General features: G+C 48.4%; 1 protein-coding gene across 1 annotated transcript; it reads left to right on the top strand.

The window, feature by feature from the left end:
• Positions 1–47: 47 nt before the first annotated feature.
• On the top strand, positions 48–14361 carry FAM83D (family with sequence similarity 83 member D). The gene is made up of 4 exons (XM_019539676.1): positions 48–493; positions 10272–10439; positions 10954–11078; positions 12538–14361. The coding sequence occupies exons 1-4, from the start codon at positions 68–70 to the stop codon at positions 13478–13480; spliced, it is 1662 nt and encodes a 553-aa protein (XP_019395221.1). The 5' UTR covers positions 48–67; the 3' UTR covers positions 13481–14361.
• Positions 14362–18032: the final 3671 nt, after the last annotated feature.

The following is an 18032-nucleotide window of genomic DNA, read 5'->3' as shown; positions in this document are numbered from 1 at the left end:
GGCGGCTTGTTTGGATTTGAACCGCCAATAAAAGCGCGGCTGCGGAGGGCAGTGATGCTGCGGCCTCATGGCGACCAGCTCGCGGTGCGCGGACGAGGCGGCCGGCGCCGCCGGGCTGTACAGCGAGGCGCAGCGGCTGGCGCTGGAGGAGCTGGTGGCCGGCGGGCGCGACGCCTTCCGCGCCTTCCTGCGGCGGGAGCGGGTGGCCGAGTTCCTGTCGGAGCCCGAGCTGCAGGCGCTGCTGGCGGCCGCCGTGCCGCCCCGCGAGGAGGCGGAGGAGCCGGGCGAGCGCTCGCTGGACTGCTCCTCGCTCACCTACTTCCCCGAGCGGTCGGACGCGGAGCCGCCGGCGCTGGAGCTGGGCTGGCCGGGCTTCGCCAGCGGCGCTTTCCGCGGGCTCCCGCGCGTCGAGGCGCACTTCCAGCCCGGCTTCGGCGCCGTGCTGTACGGCTGCAAGGAGGCGGTGCGCAGGGAGATCCGCTCCGCCCGGGAGGTGAGCCCCGGCCCCTGCTCCCCGCGCTGCGGCTGCGGCTCGGGGGAGGGAGGACCCGATGCCCGCGGGGGCTCGTGCGCGGGGCCCGAGGAGCCCCCGCGGCCGCTCCCCGCGCCGAGGTGGTGAGGGCTGGGCGCCTTGCCAGAAATTCAAAGCCCGTGGTCCGGCCTTGTTTCTGTTGAAGCCGCCTTGCCTTTCTTCCGGGAGCAAGCCCCACGCAAAACCGAGGTGGCGCACCCCCCACCCGCCTGCCGGCTTTGGGGACTGGCCTGGCATCCTCCCGTCGCGTCATCTGAACGGCCCAGGCGCTGCCCGCCGCTCTCCCTTGGTGCCTGTGTGTGCCGTGATGTAAGCCTCCAGGTGGAGCTGGGCCCAGGCCCCAGAATGTGGCTGGGCCGCGGGCAGGTAATGAGAGGGCGTTTGGGGAGAACTGGGAAGAGTGAGGGCTCATAACAAACTGGTAGAGAGTGCAGTTAAAACTCCCACAAAGAAGTTGGTGCCCACCCCCCCCCCCATTGTATCACTAAAACTCATTGCCACCAGGTGTGGTGGAAGCTGACTGGTTAGCTAGATTCAAAAAGGCATTGGACATGCCCTTGGAGGAAAGGGGCAGCAGTAGCTATTGAGCACGTGAGTTGGGGGTGCAGCCTCTGACTCAGAACTTCCTAGACCCGGGTGGGTGCCAGAGCATGTGCTCAAACACGTTTTGCTTGGCATACATGCCTTGCGGGGAAGGGGCCAGGACTGTGCTGCCACAAAGATTGGGCCTTTGCCAGCTCCCCTGCCATCCACCCCTGGCATGCTGACTTTTTGCAGATCAAAGTTACTGGTGTTTTTGGCATTGCCCCCAAAAGTTGCAGACTCCTGTTCTAGAGCTTAAATGCTGGAGGCTGCAAGTGGGGGGGGGGGAACCTGGTTATACCCAGTTCACCGTCCCTTTCAGCATCTATGCTCTGCCCATATGGTCCAGACTGCCGGGCAAGAGGGAGCTGTGGTCTGATGCAGTAAGTGGCAGGTCTTATGTTCTAAGACATTTGCTTCTTCACATTCTGAGGTTGTACTTTGTGTGAGCTATTGTTGTAATGGAGAAGACAGACCTTAAACCCGGTCTGTTATGCTCTCTGACTGGCAGAGTGGTTGTTTTTCTTGCCCATCAACAGCTACTTTCTCAATTTAGTATGTTTTTTGCATGAATGATGTGTGCCCCTGGTGGCTGGGGGGGCATGGCAGCAGTAAGCTGTGAGCTCCCACAGATGCTCCTGGTGCTGTGGGGGGATGGCGAGTGCTGACCAGGGGTTGGTGACCACCCACAGATGCCACCGACAGTGGTGGGCAGTGGCGATTGCTGACCTCCCACAGACACCATCAGCAGGGCGGCGGGGAGAGGGTGGCAAGCAGCAACCACCATCAGTGTCGGTGGTGCCTTTTCATAGGGGATGCACATGTTGCCAGTGATATTCTTGTAACCATTTGAAGGCTTCTTCCTTATTTCTCCAATAAATACTTGTGTGTACAGGCTGAATTGGGGTTTATTGTGAAAAATGATGTCAATGATGCCTTTGAAAGGTAGGTGTGTGAGTGGCAAGCATTTCTCAGTCATATCTTTTATTGGCCCAACTACATAGTTTAGATTTAAAATTGGACAAGACTTCTAATGCAAGATATAGATATATATACAGTCTGGGTGGGGATAGAGGCATTTGGATGATTTCTTTCTGGAATGAGTGCAACCTGACTCCTTAACATAAGAAGATCATGTTGTAAACACTAATGTTGGCTTTGACAGAGCTGACCTGACAACTTTCCTTTTCTAAATCATCCTGCGTTTAACAGTCTGCAAATGCCATGTGACTGTCTTTCAATATGCTGCACCCTGGACATCAAGGCTGCTGCAGATGGTTAAAAAAAAAAATGGTGCTTTCATTTAAACTCTGCACGTTCCCATGCCGAGCTCTGCATGTCCAAAAGAAGCAGCACCTTAATTGGACCCAGCTCACCAGATGTTTGTATAGATCAGGGGTTTTGGTGGGGCTTTTTGGTGCTTTTATTGAATAGCTGATTGAATCAACTGTAGCTAAAACTAAAAACAAATCCTCCCCAAAAACCCCTGTGGAAGCACCCGATCTATGCAGATACTTCAGGGCTGGATCAAAATAACGTGCTGCTTCTTCCAGTAAAACTTGTTTAACTTTTTTTTTAACGTCTGCAAGCAGTCCAGGACATGTCTGTTGCAAACATCAGGCTTAAGGGTATGTAGTTCAATAGCTTTCAAATTTTTGAATGACTCGTCTTTTAAACTTCCTGTGGGCTGACTACCACACCTCTTTTTTCTTCAAAGTTTTCACTGAAAAGGTTACAGGGGGTGGGGCAGGCATTGGTGAAATCTGAGCCACTGGCATAAGTAAAAGAATGCACCTTTTGACCAAAAACCAGAAGGGAAGCTTTCAGTAAATGAGAGTACTGTTAGGTGGTGTGTAAACAGCCTGCTGGATTTGCAGGCTTACAAGATTGGAGTCAAATACCGTAATTGAAGCTAATGAAAATACCTTTAACAACTTCAGGCAGCAGGCAGTGAAGAGTTCTACCTTGTAGACTAATTCAGAAGTATTGTAAGTAGTGGCTAACTTCATCAGATGATTAGTAAAAATTATTGCTTAGAAAAGCATATGCATATCTGAATTGGTGTCTAAGGTGCAACTTCGTCCTGCCTTCTGCCTGACCTGAGACTAACAGGGCTAACTACCTCTTTTCAACTTCTGTGTTGCTAACCGCATTGGACTTGGTTCAAAAGTCTGTTGAATAGCCACTAATTAAACCGCAATGGTCTGATCCAGGGTGGGGGCGGGGGGTTATCCTGGTCATTAGAAGCTGGTTGGAAAAGTAACGAATCTCTCACTGGGCCGCTACTAATGGCCAGGAAGGACCTTTCCCAAAATATTATGTGATGACCTGAATCAAAACCAGTGCTGTAGCATTTTTGCTTGGAGCACTGGCTTGTCCTGTATGGAATCTTAGCCATTAGGTAGAGAACTGGACTTCTTTCCAGACTACTCAACTGAACAGGGAGTGAAACAGTAGGAAGAATGGCTTTATATAGGTTGGAAACATAGATCTACAGTCAGTGACTTGACCCTAACCACTGTTCAAGTTGAAATGTACCAGTTGAAAAGGTAGAGTCCAATAGCAAGGCTGAAAGTCCTTGACAACACCCTTGCTAATAGGTTTTCTAGCTTGGGTTACTATATTACTGATACCAAAAATCTAGAAATACTGGATTCAAATGCTCTTCTAGGGGCATGGTGACTGAACAATCAGTTCTGACCTACAGAAAAGTGTTTTTTCCCTGTGTCAGAAGAGCCTGTCATCAAAAACGCTTGTTGCAAATTGCAGCAAGAAAGCTCCCAGAGACAGACTTCTAAACAGATCATGTCTGTAGCACAGTATTTTGGATGTGTGTGTAAATACCCAAATATTTTGTGGTATTGATCTTTTTATCATATCGTAGAGTTGCTGCTGGGTTTCTTAATGCCTTCAAGGTGGCTAATCTAGTCTAAGTCTTCCTTTTGGGCTTCAGTGATAAAGAACTGACAATCATCAGCAACATTTAGTGAGGGTTAAAGCTCCAGTTGAGAGAATTAAGTGGCCCAAATACCTTAAATGACAAGTGAGATTCAGAGATGAAACTGAACAGTCACAGGTACAGAACTAGTGCAATTAAAGCACATGAGTAGCTTAAGCCCTTCTGTGTCTGGATGCACAGGCTTCAGTGGCAGAAACCAATTAACTGTGTCTGAGCAATTTAAAGTCCCCTTCTTTTGTAGTAAACTTGAATAGATCTTGATAACATAGTTCAATAAGAGGAGGCCTGAATAATCCTATATGGAACAGTCAATATGGAGGGTCTGGTTCATGTCTTTTTTTTTTTTTTTTTCCACCCTTCCTAAGCAGTGGAAAATAATCTTGCCTTGATTAGTTAGGATTTCTAGGGCAAAATCTATTGTACAAATGGTACTTAATGGGCCTCTGAGAATAAGAACCAACAAAGAATTAAAGGGAGAGCTGTTCTTACTGAGATTCTTTTCCACTTCAAAAGTCCACTATTTCAAACTGAAGTTGAGAAATGTTAGATGTTCAAATTCAACATTTTTGTCAAAGATATGAACTACATTGGTCCTAAGAAGGCAGAGTTTTTAGTGGAGGGATTGGGGGAAATGGTTTTTAGCAGCTTTTCTGGTTTAGGATGCTTGTAGATCACTTCTCAACCTCTTGTAGGCTAAGATCAAGTGTATCAATAGCTAGGCCTTGTGTGCATCTCCAGCTCATAGTATTTCCACATGTAATCTTAGGTTCAGGTATAATTTTGCCTAAGCTTTACATTTGCCTTATCTCTTGAATTTTCTTTTCTCCTTTCACTTCCATTCTCTCTTAATAGAGACGCTTTTAATGTCTCTGAATGCCTGCATTTTTGTAGCATGAAGCTAAAAAGATAAGAGGGTGGGCATGTTGATCCCACTAAACGCCTGTGGGAGAGGCTGCCTGCTGCTTCCTGAATTGTGGAACTTCAGTCTCAATAGACATGATGATCTGAAACAAAATTTAATTTTAAAATATCTGATTTGGATTTTTTTCATTGTCATATTTATTTAGTTTTAAATTTAAAAACTTTATATAGGTTTATTTTTAAAGCATTTTATTAAAGATATGTTAGAGCTCAAAGATCATCATGGGATAAGGATTATAACTTCTAGTTATGTATTATTTGAAACAATATATTTATGGAAATTTTTTCTAAAAAGTTTTTTATAAATAGTCCATGGCCTGCTGTGACCTATATTAGGGACCCAATCTTATGGGGTTTCTGGAGGCTTCTCCATAGTCTGGTAAAGATTTAAAGAAAACCACACTACCTAATGGGACTCAGTGCTTACACTAGGAGATCCCATTAAGCATCTCTGTGCTACTTAATTTTAGCTCTTAAACTGTGGATTTTAGGGGTGTACCAATAAAGATTTTTTTGGGGGCCAATACTGATGGCTATTAACCAGCCTTATTGATTTGATACTGATCCAGTTGCTGATATGCAGCCCAGCAGCTTGGAGAGCAGCATCCAGCTGGTAAGTCTGTTGGGGCATGGAAGGCAGATCGAGGCCCCTGTGGTGAGGGAGAGAGTAGGGCTGGGGCAGGCACTGCACAGCTGAGGCGGGGTGCAAAATGGAGCTGTGGCTTGTTTGGGGTAGCGGGGGGGGAGGTGACTCCCACCATTATGCACCTCCCCAGGGGACGCATAGAGGGCATGTGCCCCCCTGGATCTGTGTAGGGCCAGGGAGGGCTGCCTGCTGCATGCTCGGTGTTGGAGGCTGCACCAGTCTTGGTGGGGGGACTGGGCTGGGGCTGCGCTTGGGCCAGGCAGCGGTGGTGCTGGGAGGTGGGCTACACCCATCCCAAAATTCACTGTAGCTGCTGCTGTTGGTCCCACCACCTGCCGCGGTCCCACCACCTGCCGCGGTCCCACCACCTGCCGCGGTCCCACCACCTGCCGCGGTCCCACCTGGCCCCAGGCCCAGCTCCTCTGTTGAGAAGAGGCTGGTGCAGCCCCCAGCCCACAGTAAGCAGTCTGCCATTGCCCTGTGTACAGATTCAGGGGGCACATGTCCCCCATGCTTTCCCAGGGGTGCATGCAGCAGGGGCTGCCCCTCTTTCCCTCCCCGGCTCTGCTCCCTGCACATGGCAGCAACAGAACGGCTGGAGCAGGGGGAGATGCCAGCGCTGCTGGCCTTGTCCCCTACCCCTCAGTCCACACGGTCATGGCAGGGCCATCCCACTCTGTCTCCAAGGAGCTGGGCTGCAGCTGCTGGCATTGTCCCCCACTCTGGCCCCTCAGTCTCTGCTGTCATGGCAGTGCTGTCTTCCAGCAGGGCCGGAGTGGGGGAGCGAGGTCAGCAGCTCTGGCCTCATCCGCCCTTTCAGGCCTTGCTCCTTGGAGGTAGAGCAGGACGGGGGGAGGAGGGAAAATGGGTCCAGAGTCAATACAGTGAGGGGGAGCAGGGGCAAGGCCAGATGGGGGTGGGGAGGGGAATGGAGCCCCACATGACAGTGGGGACTGGGGTGCTGGAGCAGATGGGTGGGGGGGTGCACAAGGCCAGAGGCAGTAGCACAGGGTGTTGGGTGGCGGCGCTCTGTCCTCGCCCATCCCCCTGCCATTCTCGACGGGCAATTGGCTAGTCTTTTAAAAAAAAGACTATATTAAGCAACAAGTATGTGCTTTTTGTAGAAAACAGTGATTAAATGGAGGCTTCCTGACTAGTGATTTTTAAATCATGATTTAACTATTTAATTTAAATCAAATTCACACTGGATGATGGGTGGATGTAACTTTCAACCTGAAATTGTACACAGCCCACTAAAAAGGGTAGAAGTGTATTAAATGAAATGTAATTGAACGCTGAGCAAGATGCAATCAACCAGCAGCTGGTTATTATTGCCTAGTTGCTGAGTCAGTATGTGAGTCTGAATGTTGAGATGCCCTGAAGAAAGACTTAGAACAAAGCATTTTCTCACCATCTAGCTCTACAAAGAATGCTCTTTGCACCCTGTGAACCAGAGTTAGTTCATTTTGCCAGATGTGCTAATTTCTGTCCCTGCAGTTCCAGGTATATAAAAGATGAGGTGGGGACCATGAATCAGGAGTGTGAGAAGCTCCATCTCTAATGACACCCTTTCACATGGCAGGAGTCACTGAAGTTGCAGAGTGTAGCCAGGTGAATAATATGCAACAGTTGATAGGTTTGACAAACTTTAGTACAGAATTTTCAAAAGTAGCAGCTTTGGTCTAACTGCTCCCATTTGAGTAAAACTCTTTCAATTGAGCTACAGGAAGCAGATGCAAGTCAGTCAATATCAATACATGTGTTGGTTTTTTTTTTTTTTGCTAAATCCCACCCTAGCCTGCCTTTCCTGAGGCTGTCTGGTTGACAGCTTTTTAAGCATTTGTCAATTTCCAGACTCTAAAAGGTTTCAGGTACTTGGTAGATAATATTCAAATGGAATGACCTTTCATAGGATGCACAAATTGCATGGCATGCTTTCTCTCCCTTCAGGTTTGGCATTCAAGAGCAAATACTGCATTTTCTGACTCCATCTGCATTTCGGGGATATTTCATAGACATGTGGGGCCAGAAGGGACCTTGTAAGATCACTGGGTCCTTCCCCCTGCCCAAGGGGCAGGAAGTCAGCTAGGGTCAAAGGATCCCAGCAAAATAAATGTTCAAATGTTTCTTGAAAGCGTCCAGCGTAGGTGCTTGCAGCTCCATTGGGCTGGTGTAGCCGCTTAGCGTGCACCCCAGCGATGGGAGGTGGGGAGAGCCAGGGCTGCACCTTGAGCAGCTCTGCCAGCACCAAGGAGCTCAACCTGCCCTCCCAGCACTGCCAGATTACTCTGGGGCCTCGCACCCTGTGATGGGACGGCCTGTAGGGGTGCCGTGACCTCCCCTAGTGCCCTTGCCTACTTTGCCAAGTCTGGGTCTTTAACACATCCTCTGTCTTGCCTGCCACGTCTTTGATCTTATTAGTTCAGTTAAGGAGGCTGCCTTCCTACCCTTTTTGGCACGGGGCTGATCTTACTATACCGGGATTTTCTCCGAGTCCCAGTGCTGGTCCTCTCCCGGGGCCAACTCAATACACGCGCCCCCTCCCAGGCTTCATATCTCACAGGCAGCGCCCCACTCGGGCCTGCCTCCCTTATATTCCGTGGCCACTCGTGTCCTGACCTGTGTCCCATGCTCCCCACGGTCTCTATGCGCGCACTCGAGCCTGTGGTCGCACCACTCGGGCCTGTAATCGCGCCTCTTGCGCTCGCTGCCTGCACTCTGGCCTTCTGTGCCCCCATTGGGGCCCCCGCTCGTGCCTCCGTGTGCTGTCCGCCCGCACTCGGGCCTGTCTATGCCCAACTTGGGCCTGTGGTCGCACCTTGTGCACTCCCCGCCCGCACTCGGGCCTCCTATGCCCAACTTGGGCCTACGCCCCACTGGGGCTCTTCCCAGTTGGGGCTTCCAACTGGGGCCTGTCCCAGTAATGCCCATGCTGGGCTGGGGGCAGGACTCCCCCACTGCTTAGACCCACCTTCCTGGGCCCATGCCCTACTGGGCTTCCGCCTCTACTCGACTCTTCCCGAAGTCACCCCAATGGGCTGGGGTCGGGACAACCCCACAACGTGGCACCCTCCGCGGTGCCAGGAACTCCCCCACCTTACTGGGGAGCTCCTGCTGAGGCCTCCTCCACCCCTACAGCCTCGCCCAGTCCTCCGGTGTAATAATCACAACTCCGCAAAACTATGCTGGCTCTCTCCCATCCCTCTGTCAGGGTCCTCTCCGCCCCTGCATCATTGCAGCTGGTCAGAGTGGTCAGGCTGCAACCCCTGACTCAGGCTGCTCAGCTCGCCCACAGAGCTCCCGCCCCTGCGGCTGCCAGAGGGGAACTTACTGGCCTCGGCCTTCCCTTCCTTATGAAGGCCAAGCCTTGCCCCCTGGCAGTCAGCTGATCTAATCAGCTCCCATCAGCTAACACCTGCTGCCTTACTAACTGGCAGCTAAGCCATTCCCTATCTTCAGTAGCAGGCAACTCAGTAGCCCTGCTACACACCCCCAAGATCTGTGTGGGATGACAGGAGGCTGCCAGTGCCAGCAAGTGACATGAGTTTTGCTTTTAGCAGTTTGAGGTGCAGGTTCCCAGAAACCCCTGCACCTATCTCATTGAAGCTTGGCAGGCTGCATGGCCTCAGAAAGGGCTACCATCCCTGCAATTTTGTCATTTCTTGCCTGATTTGGATGAAAGTTATAGGCATTTTCATGATTCCCCGTTATAGCCTATGGGCGAAACATCGAAATGCATCAAAATAGTTTCAACAGAACAGTGGTTCGAAGCAAAACACTGTCCATTCAAAACAAAAGTCAAAATGAAACGGTGCTGTTTGGCAGAGCCCTACTTACACATCCTGAGTGTTGAAGCAGTGTGTATCTTCCACAGTCTGATAATGTTAGATTCCCACACACCTGCATTTCTTCATAGCAACTCTCCTTGATAAATATGGTGCAGCAAGCCCATCACACTAAATCCATTGCCTATTCCTATCTTCTCCAAGCACATGGATTTATTTAATCTGCATTATGGAACAGTTGTCTAGCTCTCAGTGGATGTGCATATACTAGAGAGCATATTGCCATCACCACCAGTTAAATGGTCTGGGAAGTTAAATGAAATTCTTACAGAAAATAACTACAGTGGTACCAGCACAGGTGGAAGGCTGGCCTTTTAAAGGCACTGGGCTGATGCTCAAAATATTGATCTCTAGCCCTTTTATATTTGAGTTCAGGGTCATAGAATGTTTGTGCGAGTCTGAGCAAATCATTTCGTCTCTCTGTCTGTTCCCCACATGGGGTTAATGTTGAATCCTCACATCCCGAAGGTATTGTGAAGATAAATTTCTTAATGCTTGAGAGTTGCTGACACTCAGTGAAGTCTCTAGCATAGACAAGGGTTTTTAGGTCTGAAACTCCCTTTTTCTTCCTCTGTTGAAGTGGCTGCAGTTGGGTTTCCTGAATTGGGGGAACACAAAAAAACTCAGTCTTGCCAAAAGACAATGGGAGGCCAAAAAAAGAAATGTTGTATGGAATCAATGTGGGGGAGGAGGAGACTTGGAAGCTGGCTGAAGCTGGAAAGTTGACAACCTCTTTGCATAATGAGTGCTGTTACTGAACTATTGGCTGTTTCTGTGTTCCTGCAGGTTATCGCTGTGGTTATGGATTGCTTCACAGATATAGATATTTTTGGTGACCTTCTGGAAGCCTGTGGGAAGCGGGAAGTTGCAGTGTACATTCTGTTGGACCAAGAGTTTGTATCTCATTTCATGAAAATGTGCAGTAATTTAGGCGTCAGTCTGGAGCAGAAGATTGTAAGTACTGTATGAATTGTCTTTGATATCTATACGGTTGACCCATACCAATGGGAAAAAATATGGAGAGAACAGAACAAAGACAAGGGGGGGAAACCAAGAAAAGGGGGAAGAGAGCACCAAAATGAAGAAATAGTGACAGTACTCAGTGTTAAATCATTTTCTGTTGTGGAATATAACAGTATGGTACTAACTTGATTAAATTATAAGGCCATATATTGCACGGGATCTCTGTAGGACCTTCCAGTTAATATTAGTGGGAGCTTCTCTAGATAGGACTTGGCACCACAAACAGGCTAACTTTTTTTTTTTCGTCTCCCAATTCATGATTTGTAGCTTAAAAAAAGAACTGCGTTCCCAGTAGTTGAAATATAAGCTGTGTAGAGACAAGCTCTTTGCCTCTAATGTGTCCGTCACATAACTCATTGTTCTGCTCACTTTTTTTCCACTGTCTTCTCTTCTACATAAAACCACTTATTTTCAAAACTGGTTTAATTTTTTTTTCTTGAAACAGATGATGAAAGTTCGAACCATTACTGGAAACATTTATTACGCCAGGTCTGGTGCCAAAATTGTTGGGAAAGCCCGTGAGAAATTCATGTTAATTGATGGTATTAGAGTAACAACTGGTTCCTACAGGCAAGTACTGGGGTCCATTGCTTTTTCAACAGTCTTTGGGAGCAGGAGTCTTCTGTAAAGGGGGCAAACTAACCCAAATATTGCATGGTCAGCTCCAGAAACTAGCCTTGGCCTACTCAGAGTTTGTTAGGAGTCTGCAGAAGCTCTGTCCAAACCTGTGTTGATTATAATACCCATGGTGTTCTAGGCTGCTGCTAAGAACACGGCGTTCATTTGGATGTCTCATGGCTTTTTGTGTGCATTGTTGTGCCCCAAGTTCAGTGGGGGCAAAACCCTGGTTTCTCAGAGGGACTGTTTCAGTTGAGCACTCTGAATTAAGGAGAAGAGTCTTTTTGCCTGTCTTTGCCCTTACTGTTATCTCTGACAGGCAGGGAACTCTATTTCATTACTTCCTTCAATTCCCTGTATTGATGCAAGCTTTCTATAATCGTTATCACTCAAAACACTTATACTTCACAAGCTTGCCCTTGCATGTGTGGTTTTTGTTGTTGTTTTTATTTGTAGTCTTTCTTCTCTCACTCATGCCCCTGTCTTGCTGCAGTATCAGACAGGAAGCCTAGTCTAATCCTGGTTTGTTTGGGGGGGGTGTTTTTTGGAAAAATACTATACATGTTTGCCTCTCAGCAGTAAGATTACACTACAGTGGGAGAGAGACATGGTTTGAATGTGAACTTTTACAACCTGTGAAACCCAGGCAAACTGAATTTGCACAAAGTTGTAACTTGCATGTGAGCTAACTATAGTAAAAGGAGGTGTACTAATCTCTCTCAACTCATTGTGGCATTCAAATTTAATGACATTTGTTGGCATAGACAGGGGTGTCAAAGATCCAGCCTGGGACTCAGCCTGACTTGGTGTGCTGTGTAATGCATATGCTAGCCCTGCACACTGCATATGATGTGAAGAGCTAGTGTGGCGCACACTGCATGTGTGCATGGGGCTGGACTGGGCGCATATACTCCATGTAACAGGACTGATCCAGCATGTGTGCTACGCTTGGTTCCCTGCCAGACTGGCCCTGTGCGCTAACTCCAGGGCTGGCTTGGATTGCACTTACGGACTGGTCTTATGGACCGGAGTCAGTGCATAGGGCCAAGTTGGTGCAGGCACTGCATACAGTGTGTACCCTATGCCAGCTCCATGCACTGAGTCCTGGACTAGGGCTGGTCATGGGGATGTGTTGAACAAGGTGCCCATTCTTGAATGGCCCCATATGCCAACTCCAGTGTGGGGCTGGCCTATGGGCCTGATTCACCCTGCAGATGCCCCATGATGCTGGGTGAATTTGACACCCCTGGCGCAGGGGATTAGGGTAGTCCTGGCACAAAGTTAAGTTTTTTAAGTTTTTAAATGGGAGACTTCTAATAACTTGTATCCTGTCCCCTGGGATGTGGCTGTATTCATTTTAATGTCTTGGCTTAGTAATATTACCACTGGATATTGTTCTGTTTTTCAACAGTTTCACATGGACTGATGGGAAATTGAACAGCAGTAACTTATTGGTACTTTCAGGCCAAGTGGTTGAACGCTTTGACCTAGAGTTCAGGATCCTTTATGCACAGTCACAGCCTCTCAGCTCTGAAGTGCCAGCAAGCTGCAGGAACAGTGGCATATTTGATCAGCAGGTCAACAAAAAGCCATCTAAAGAGTACACTGTGGGATACGACTTGAGAGCAGAGTTGGCCAGACTGTCAAGCACTCCCAAGAAACCACTGAAAGAAATGGATTTGGCTGAAGATAACCCAGGAGGTACACTTTGTAAGCTGGGGCATCCCTGTCTTGGTGAAGAGCAATGGCTTAGCAGCCAGGAGGTGCTCATATCCAAGCAGGTGAACAGCATGCCGACTCAAACAGACGCATGGGAGAAGCCCAGAGTGGTGCTGTCTAATGCTGTCACGCAAACTGATATCGTAACTGTGACAACAGGAACCCAAACCTCTGTTGATACTAAAGCATCTAGCACTCAAACTGCAATTCTACTGAAAACCGCTGTGACGCAGACAGATAAGGATGAGCATGTGGAAGAACCTTCACTTCAGAGACGACAATCAAAAGATGGATCTTCTGCTTCTGCTGCTTCTAGCCTGTGCTCACAATCTTCGTCCTCTTCCAGGTGCTCTCTGGCAAGTTCTGTCAGCTCTATGTCCTCTCTTAGGTCTACTGAGTACAGTAGCTACCACAGGGCAGATAACTTCCACACACTACATAAAGAGAGGCAGTTCCACTACTCTGTCATCCGGTCTAAGCTTAACCATGTGATGGATCTCCTCGCACGGAGAAACCACGTGCCTGAACACTACGTGAACAGACACATTGGAAGATGCAATCTGAAACAGAGGCGTGATATCAGCACAAGTCTGCTTAGTCTCAGGGACATTGCACCATTCAGATCAAATAAGTGACTGCTGCTGAGTTGAATTTGGAGCACAAGAGCTCATTTCATTGCATGGTACTCTTTATAGCTGCTGATTCTTGTGACTGACTCTGGTACCTTACTTGTATATGTGCAGGTCACTTCCTAGCACTTCTTGTCTCACTTTATGCAACATGTGAAACAATGCACTGATATGTCATTCATGCTTGTTATGCCATTCATGCCTCCACATTCTTTCTTTTTTTTTTTTTTTTTCCATATATAAAAATTAGTGGTAAAGATTAACTAGTGTATTCTACTTTTTGTAAGCTCTTTTTAAACCATCAATGGCAAAATAACCTAGTCAGCACTATATAAAATTGCTGTCCACTACAGTTTTCACTTTTAAAAAGGTTTTTCCCCTAATGTCTAAATGAGCCTGCTCAAGTAGGCTTCTGAAATCACTTGATTCCAGTTCTAATTGTTGGCTGGATATATGTTTGTATACTGTATTAATGCTAGGTTTTGTTTTTAACTGTTTTCTACTTCTAGTACATTCATATTCTGCATGTTCCAGTTTCTGAAACCCACAATACATTTAAGGTAATCAGTGCAGTGAAACCAGCCGGCTTCAGCACTTGTTCACTATAGTGATTTAAAAACTCTGGTGCATAGAGATTCCAAAAGATTATTTACATTTCTGAAGATACTACCTACTGTAACTTCCTAAAAGTGGCAGTGAGGATCTGACAGCATTACTTAGTTACCACTGTAACTCCCTCCCTCCCTCTCTAGTATGAGTGACTGGTTTTTACTATTAGCAGATGTGTCTAATGCAAGAAGCAGAGAGACAGTTGACAAGAAAATAATATCTGTAAACCTATGAAAACCAGTTAGAGGGTTTGACCCAGTAAAAATCCTTGAAATTCATCTTCACTTCTTCACAAATCTCAAATGCAGCAGAAGAAATGAAATGACAAGTATTGATCTTATGATGATGGGGAGGGAGTTTGGTGAAGAAGAAACCCCTACTTATATTTATGCAATATGTTAGTTTTGGCCAGATAACCATTTGTGGCAAATCACACTTCTGGGTTTTTTGTATTAAAACCAAGTTGTAGAAATTTCACAGATTTCATAGACGCTGGGGCTGGAAGGGACCTCAAGATTGAGTTCAGCCCCCGCCCCATGGGCAGGAAGTCAGCAGGGGTCATAGGATTCCAGCAAGATAAAAATTCCGAGTTTCTCTTGAAGGTGTTCAAAGTGACTGATGCTGGAGGTGGTTCAAGCAGCTTATTCCAGACCTTGGGGGCTTGGACTATAAAGAAGTTCTTTTTTTATGTCCAGCCTGAAACGGTGCTGAAGGAGTTCATGACCATTCGACCTTGTCACTCCCTGGGGTACTCTGGTGAACAGACATTCCCCCAGATCCTAGTGATTGCCCTGATAAACTTATAGGTGGCCATCAGATCACCCCTGACTGAGCCTGTGCTTTTCCAGGCTGAAGAGTCCCATGGCTCTCAGTCTCTCTTCATAAGGTGTTTTGCTGACCTCTGATCATGCGTGTAGCTCTCTTCTGCACTCTGTCAAGCTTCTCCACATCCTTTTTTTTTTTTTTTTTAACTGTAGAGCCCAAAACAATGCAGTACTCCAACTGTGGCCTCACCAAAGCTGAGTACAACACGAGAATGACATCCTGGGATTTGCTCAAGAAGCATCAATGGATGCAAGCCAGCATTTTGCTTGCTTTACTGGCTCAAGCATCACATTGAAGGCTCATGTTCATCTTGTGGTCAATCATGACCCCCAAGTCCCTTTCATTTGTAGTGCTAGCCAGCATAGCATGGCTGAGCCTATAAGCATGTTGAGGGTTTTTCTTCCCAAGGTGGAGAACCTTGCATTTTTCAGTGTTAAACACCATCAGGTTCTCATCCGCCCGTTTCCTGAGCCTGTCAAGGTCAGCCTGGATCACCTTTCTGTCCTCCAGGTGTGGACGCTTTACCCCAGAGTTTGGTGTCATCGGCGAACTTAGCTAGTCTGCTTCTGATACCAATGTCCACATCATTAATGAAGTTGTTGAATAGTGTTGGCCCGAGGACAGCTTTGAGGGACCCCACTGGCCACCGCACACCGTGACAATTGACTTCCATCAACCACCACCCTCTGGGTCTGACCATGGAGCCAATTCCCCAGCCAACGGTTCATGGTGAAGCTGAGGCCACAGTTGGCCAGTTTTGCCAAGAGGTGATAATAGGATACCAGATCGAAGGCTTTTTTAAAAGTCAAGATGTATAACATGGATCATCTCTCTCTTGTCCAGGTGATAGGTCACCCAGTCGTAAAAGGAAATAAGATCAGTCAAGCAAGACCTACCCACAACAAACCTATGCTTGCTATCCCTCAGGATGTTGCCATTGGCCAGTCTGTTAAGAATGGCCTCTTTGATCATCTTTTTTAAGACCTTCCCTGAGAGAGGTCAGGTTGATGGGCCTGTAGCTTGCCAGATCCACTTTCCTCCCCTTCCTGAAGATGGGCACCAAATTGGCCTTCTTCCAAAGATCCTTGCCAGGGGCTGAGCTCTGATGCTCGCCAGCTCCTTGAGTACCCTGGGGTGTAAACTGTCAAGGCCGGTTGACTTGAAGGTGTCCAGCTTCTCATGGTGTTCCTTCATAACGTCGGCACTGATGGAGGGTAAGGAATCTCTTTCACCTGGGCCTTTCTGTCCTGTAATGGGCAGGAGACTGGTGAAAAACTGACGCAAAGTACCCATTTAGCAAGTTGGCTTTTTCCTGGGTGTTGGTTATCAGTTGTCCCATCTGGTTTAGTAGGGGTCCAACTGTTTGCTTTGTTTTTCCTCTGACTCCCCACATACCTAAAAAAGGACTTTTTATTGTCCTTGATATTTGCAGCTAGTTGGAGTTCAGTTGCAGCCTTGGCTTTCCTGGTTTGCTCCCTGCAGGTCTGGACCAGTGCAGAATATTCCTCCTTGGAGGTGGATCCAGACCTCCATCCTTTTTTGCCTTTCTTTTTAGACGCAGGAGGTCCGCTAGTTCCCTGCAAAGCCAAGGGGGCTGCATTTAAACGTTTGCCTGTAAAGTGAGCAAGTGACCAATAGGTGGCACACTGCAGCTACCTTCCTAGACACACTTCTACATGCCGCTGAATAGGGAAGTGTCCACAATTCAACTGGATGAGGATGCAAGCTGGTTCAAAGCCATGACAGGACTTTACTGTCCCAATGACAGCGTTTCAGGCTCTTGGCTATGGGCTACTCCTGAGTGCGTAACTCTGCCTACTATTACCCTGCACTAAGGCTACATAAACAAATAGTAACATGTCTATAAGCCTGATCTACTTTTCCCCTCTTCAGTCTTTGCAGAGAGGGAGTTAATACTCCATTCATAGTAGCACTTGCAACTGAATAACCATGACTTCCCTTCTTTTGTATCCCTCTCAGTAAGTCAAATTGCCCTTTTTTGCTTGTTTTTATTTTTGTGAGACACCGACTGCCAAATAAACTTGAAACGGTAACTGATGCATTGAAGTTAATTTTTGAATTGTTGAGGTTTTGCCTTGTATTTTGGTTCTTTTTACTTTACAGCCTTGACTCTAACTTTGGGGAGGGGCATTGGTGAGGGGTGTGGGTGGAGGAGGCATTTTTCAGTTGTCCTTAATTTTCCAGCTGCCTCCCAGGGCTGGCATTGGTTCTACTGCTACCAACAAGTACAAGTGCATGAATGAAGTCAACTGTATCTTTGTGCAGCCTGTCCCCACTTGCTCCTAGCAACATCCTTCTCCATGGGAGAAGGAGCTTACTTTGTGGAGAACAGAAAGCAAACATAGGGCTTGGTTCTCCCCAGCTGTCTTCAAATATTTCCTCCCTTCCTCATACCCTTCACTTCCAGTCATGAACACAGTGTGACCCTGGAGGCTGGGGGGGCACCGCAGCTCTGTCAGCGGCAGGAGCGTGGCGGTGACAACCGGTGAGCTCCCACAGGCAGCTGCAGCGCCGTTGGCGGGGCAGGGGGTGAGCACTTAGCAGTGGTTAGTGACCACCTGCAAATGCCACCAGCAATGGTGGCAGCGGCCAGTGGCAGTTGTGGACCGTCCACGGACAGTGTTGGCGGCAAGACGGGGGGACGGCGCCCGCCCGCAGGCGCTGCCAGAAGCGTTGGCGCCTTTTTCCAGGGGGTGTATGCGCACCTGCGTGCACCCCCTGCGTTGCCAGTGCTCCGGCTGGGACAAGGCTCTGACAGTGGCTCAGATGCCTTGTTCCTTACCTCTGCGCACCGGCCGGGTGTTTGTCTTTGGTCAGAGAATGAAAAGTGGGGGAAAGCAGCAGAAACTTCCCCGAGACCAGCGGGCCGGAGCCATTGCGGGGGCAGACCTGTCGCACTGCCTCGAAACCGGTAGTTTAAAGCAAAACAAAAGGGAGACCAAAGCTTCCTGGGGCCCGAGCACCTGCTGCAATCCCAGGCCAGGGCTGGGGGCAGCTCTGCTGCCCCGCACCAGCCGCGGCTCAGCCTGTGCGGAGGCGGGGCCGGGGCCGATAAAAGCGCGGCTGCGGAGCGCGGCGGCGCCGCGGCCTCATGGCGACCAGC

This window comes from Crocodylus porosus, unplaced genomic scaffold (genome assembly GCF_001723895.1).
Source record: "Crocodylus porosus isolate Cpor-Errol unplaced genomic scaffold, CroPor_comp1, whole genome shotgun sequence".
In the NCBI taxonomy this organism is placed as follows: Eukaryota; Metazoa; Chordata; order Crocodylia; family Crocodylidae; genus Crocodylus; species Crocodylus porosus.
The sequence above is the reverse complement of the archived record's forward strand: the minus strand, read 5'-3'. Positions and strand labels throughout refer to the sequence as shown.

What these genes read in the sequence shown, in the direction of transcription:
- FAM83D (XM_019539676.1), top strand. Translation starts at nt 68, where the DNA reads ATGGCGACCAGCTCGCGGTGCGCGGACGAGGCGGCCGGCGCCGCCGGG. An exon ending in AGATCCGCTCCGCCCGGGAG is followed by an intron (nt 494 to 10,271) that starts GTGAGCCCCGGC and finishes GTGTTCCTGCAG; the next exon opens with GTTATCGCTGTGGTTATGGA. An exon ending in GTAACAACTGGTTCCTACAG is followed by an intron (nt 11,079 to 12,537) that starts GCAAGTACTGGG and finishes GTTTTTCAACAG; the next exon opens with TTTCACATGGACTGATGGGA.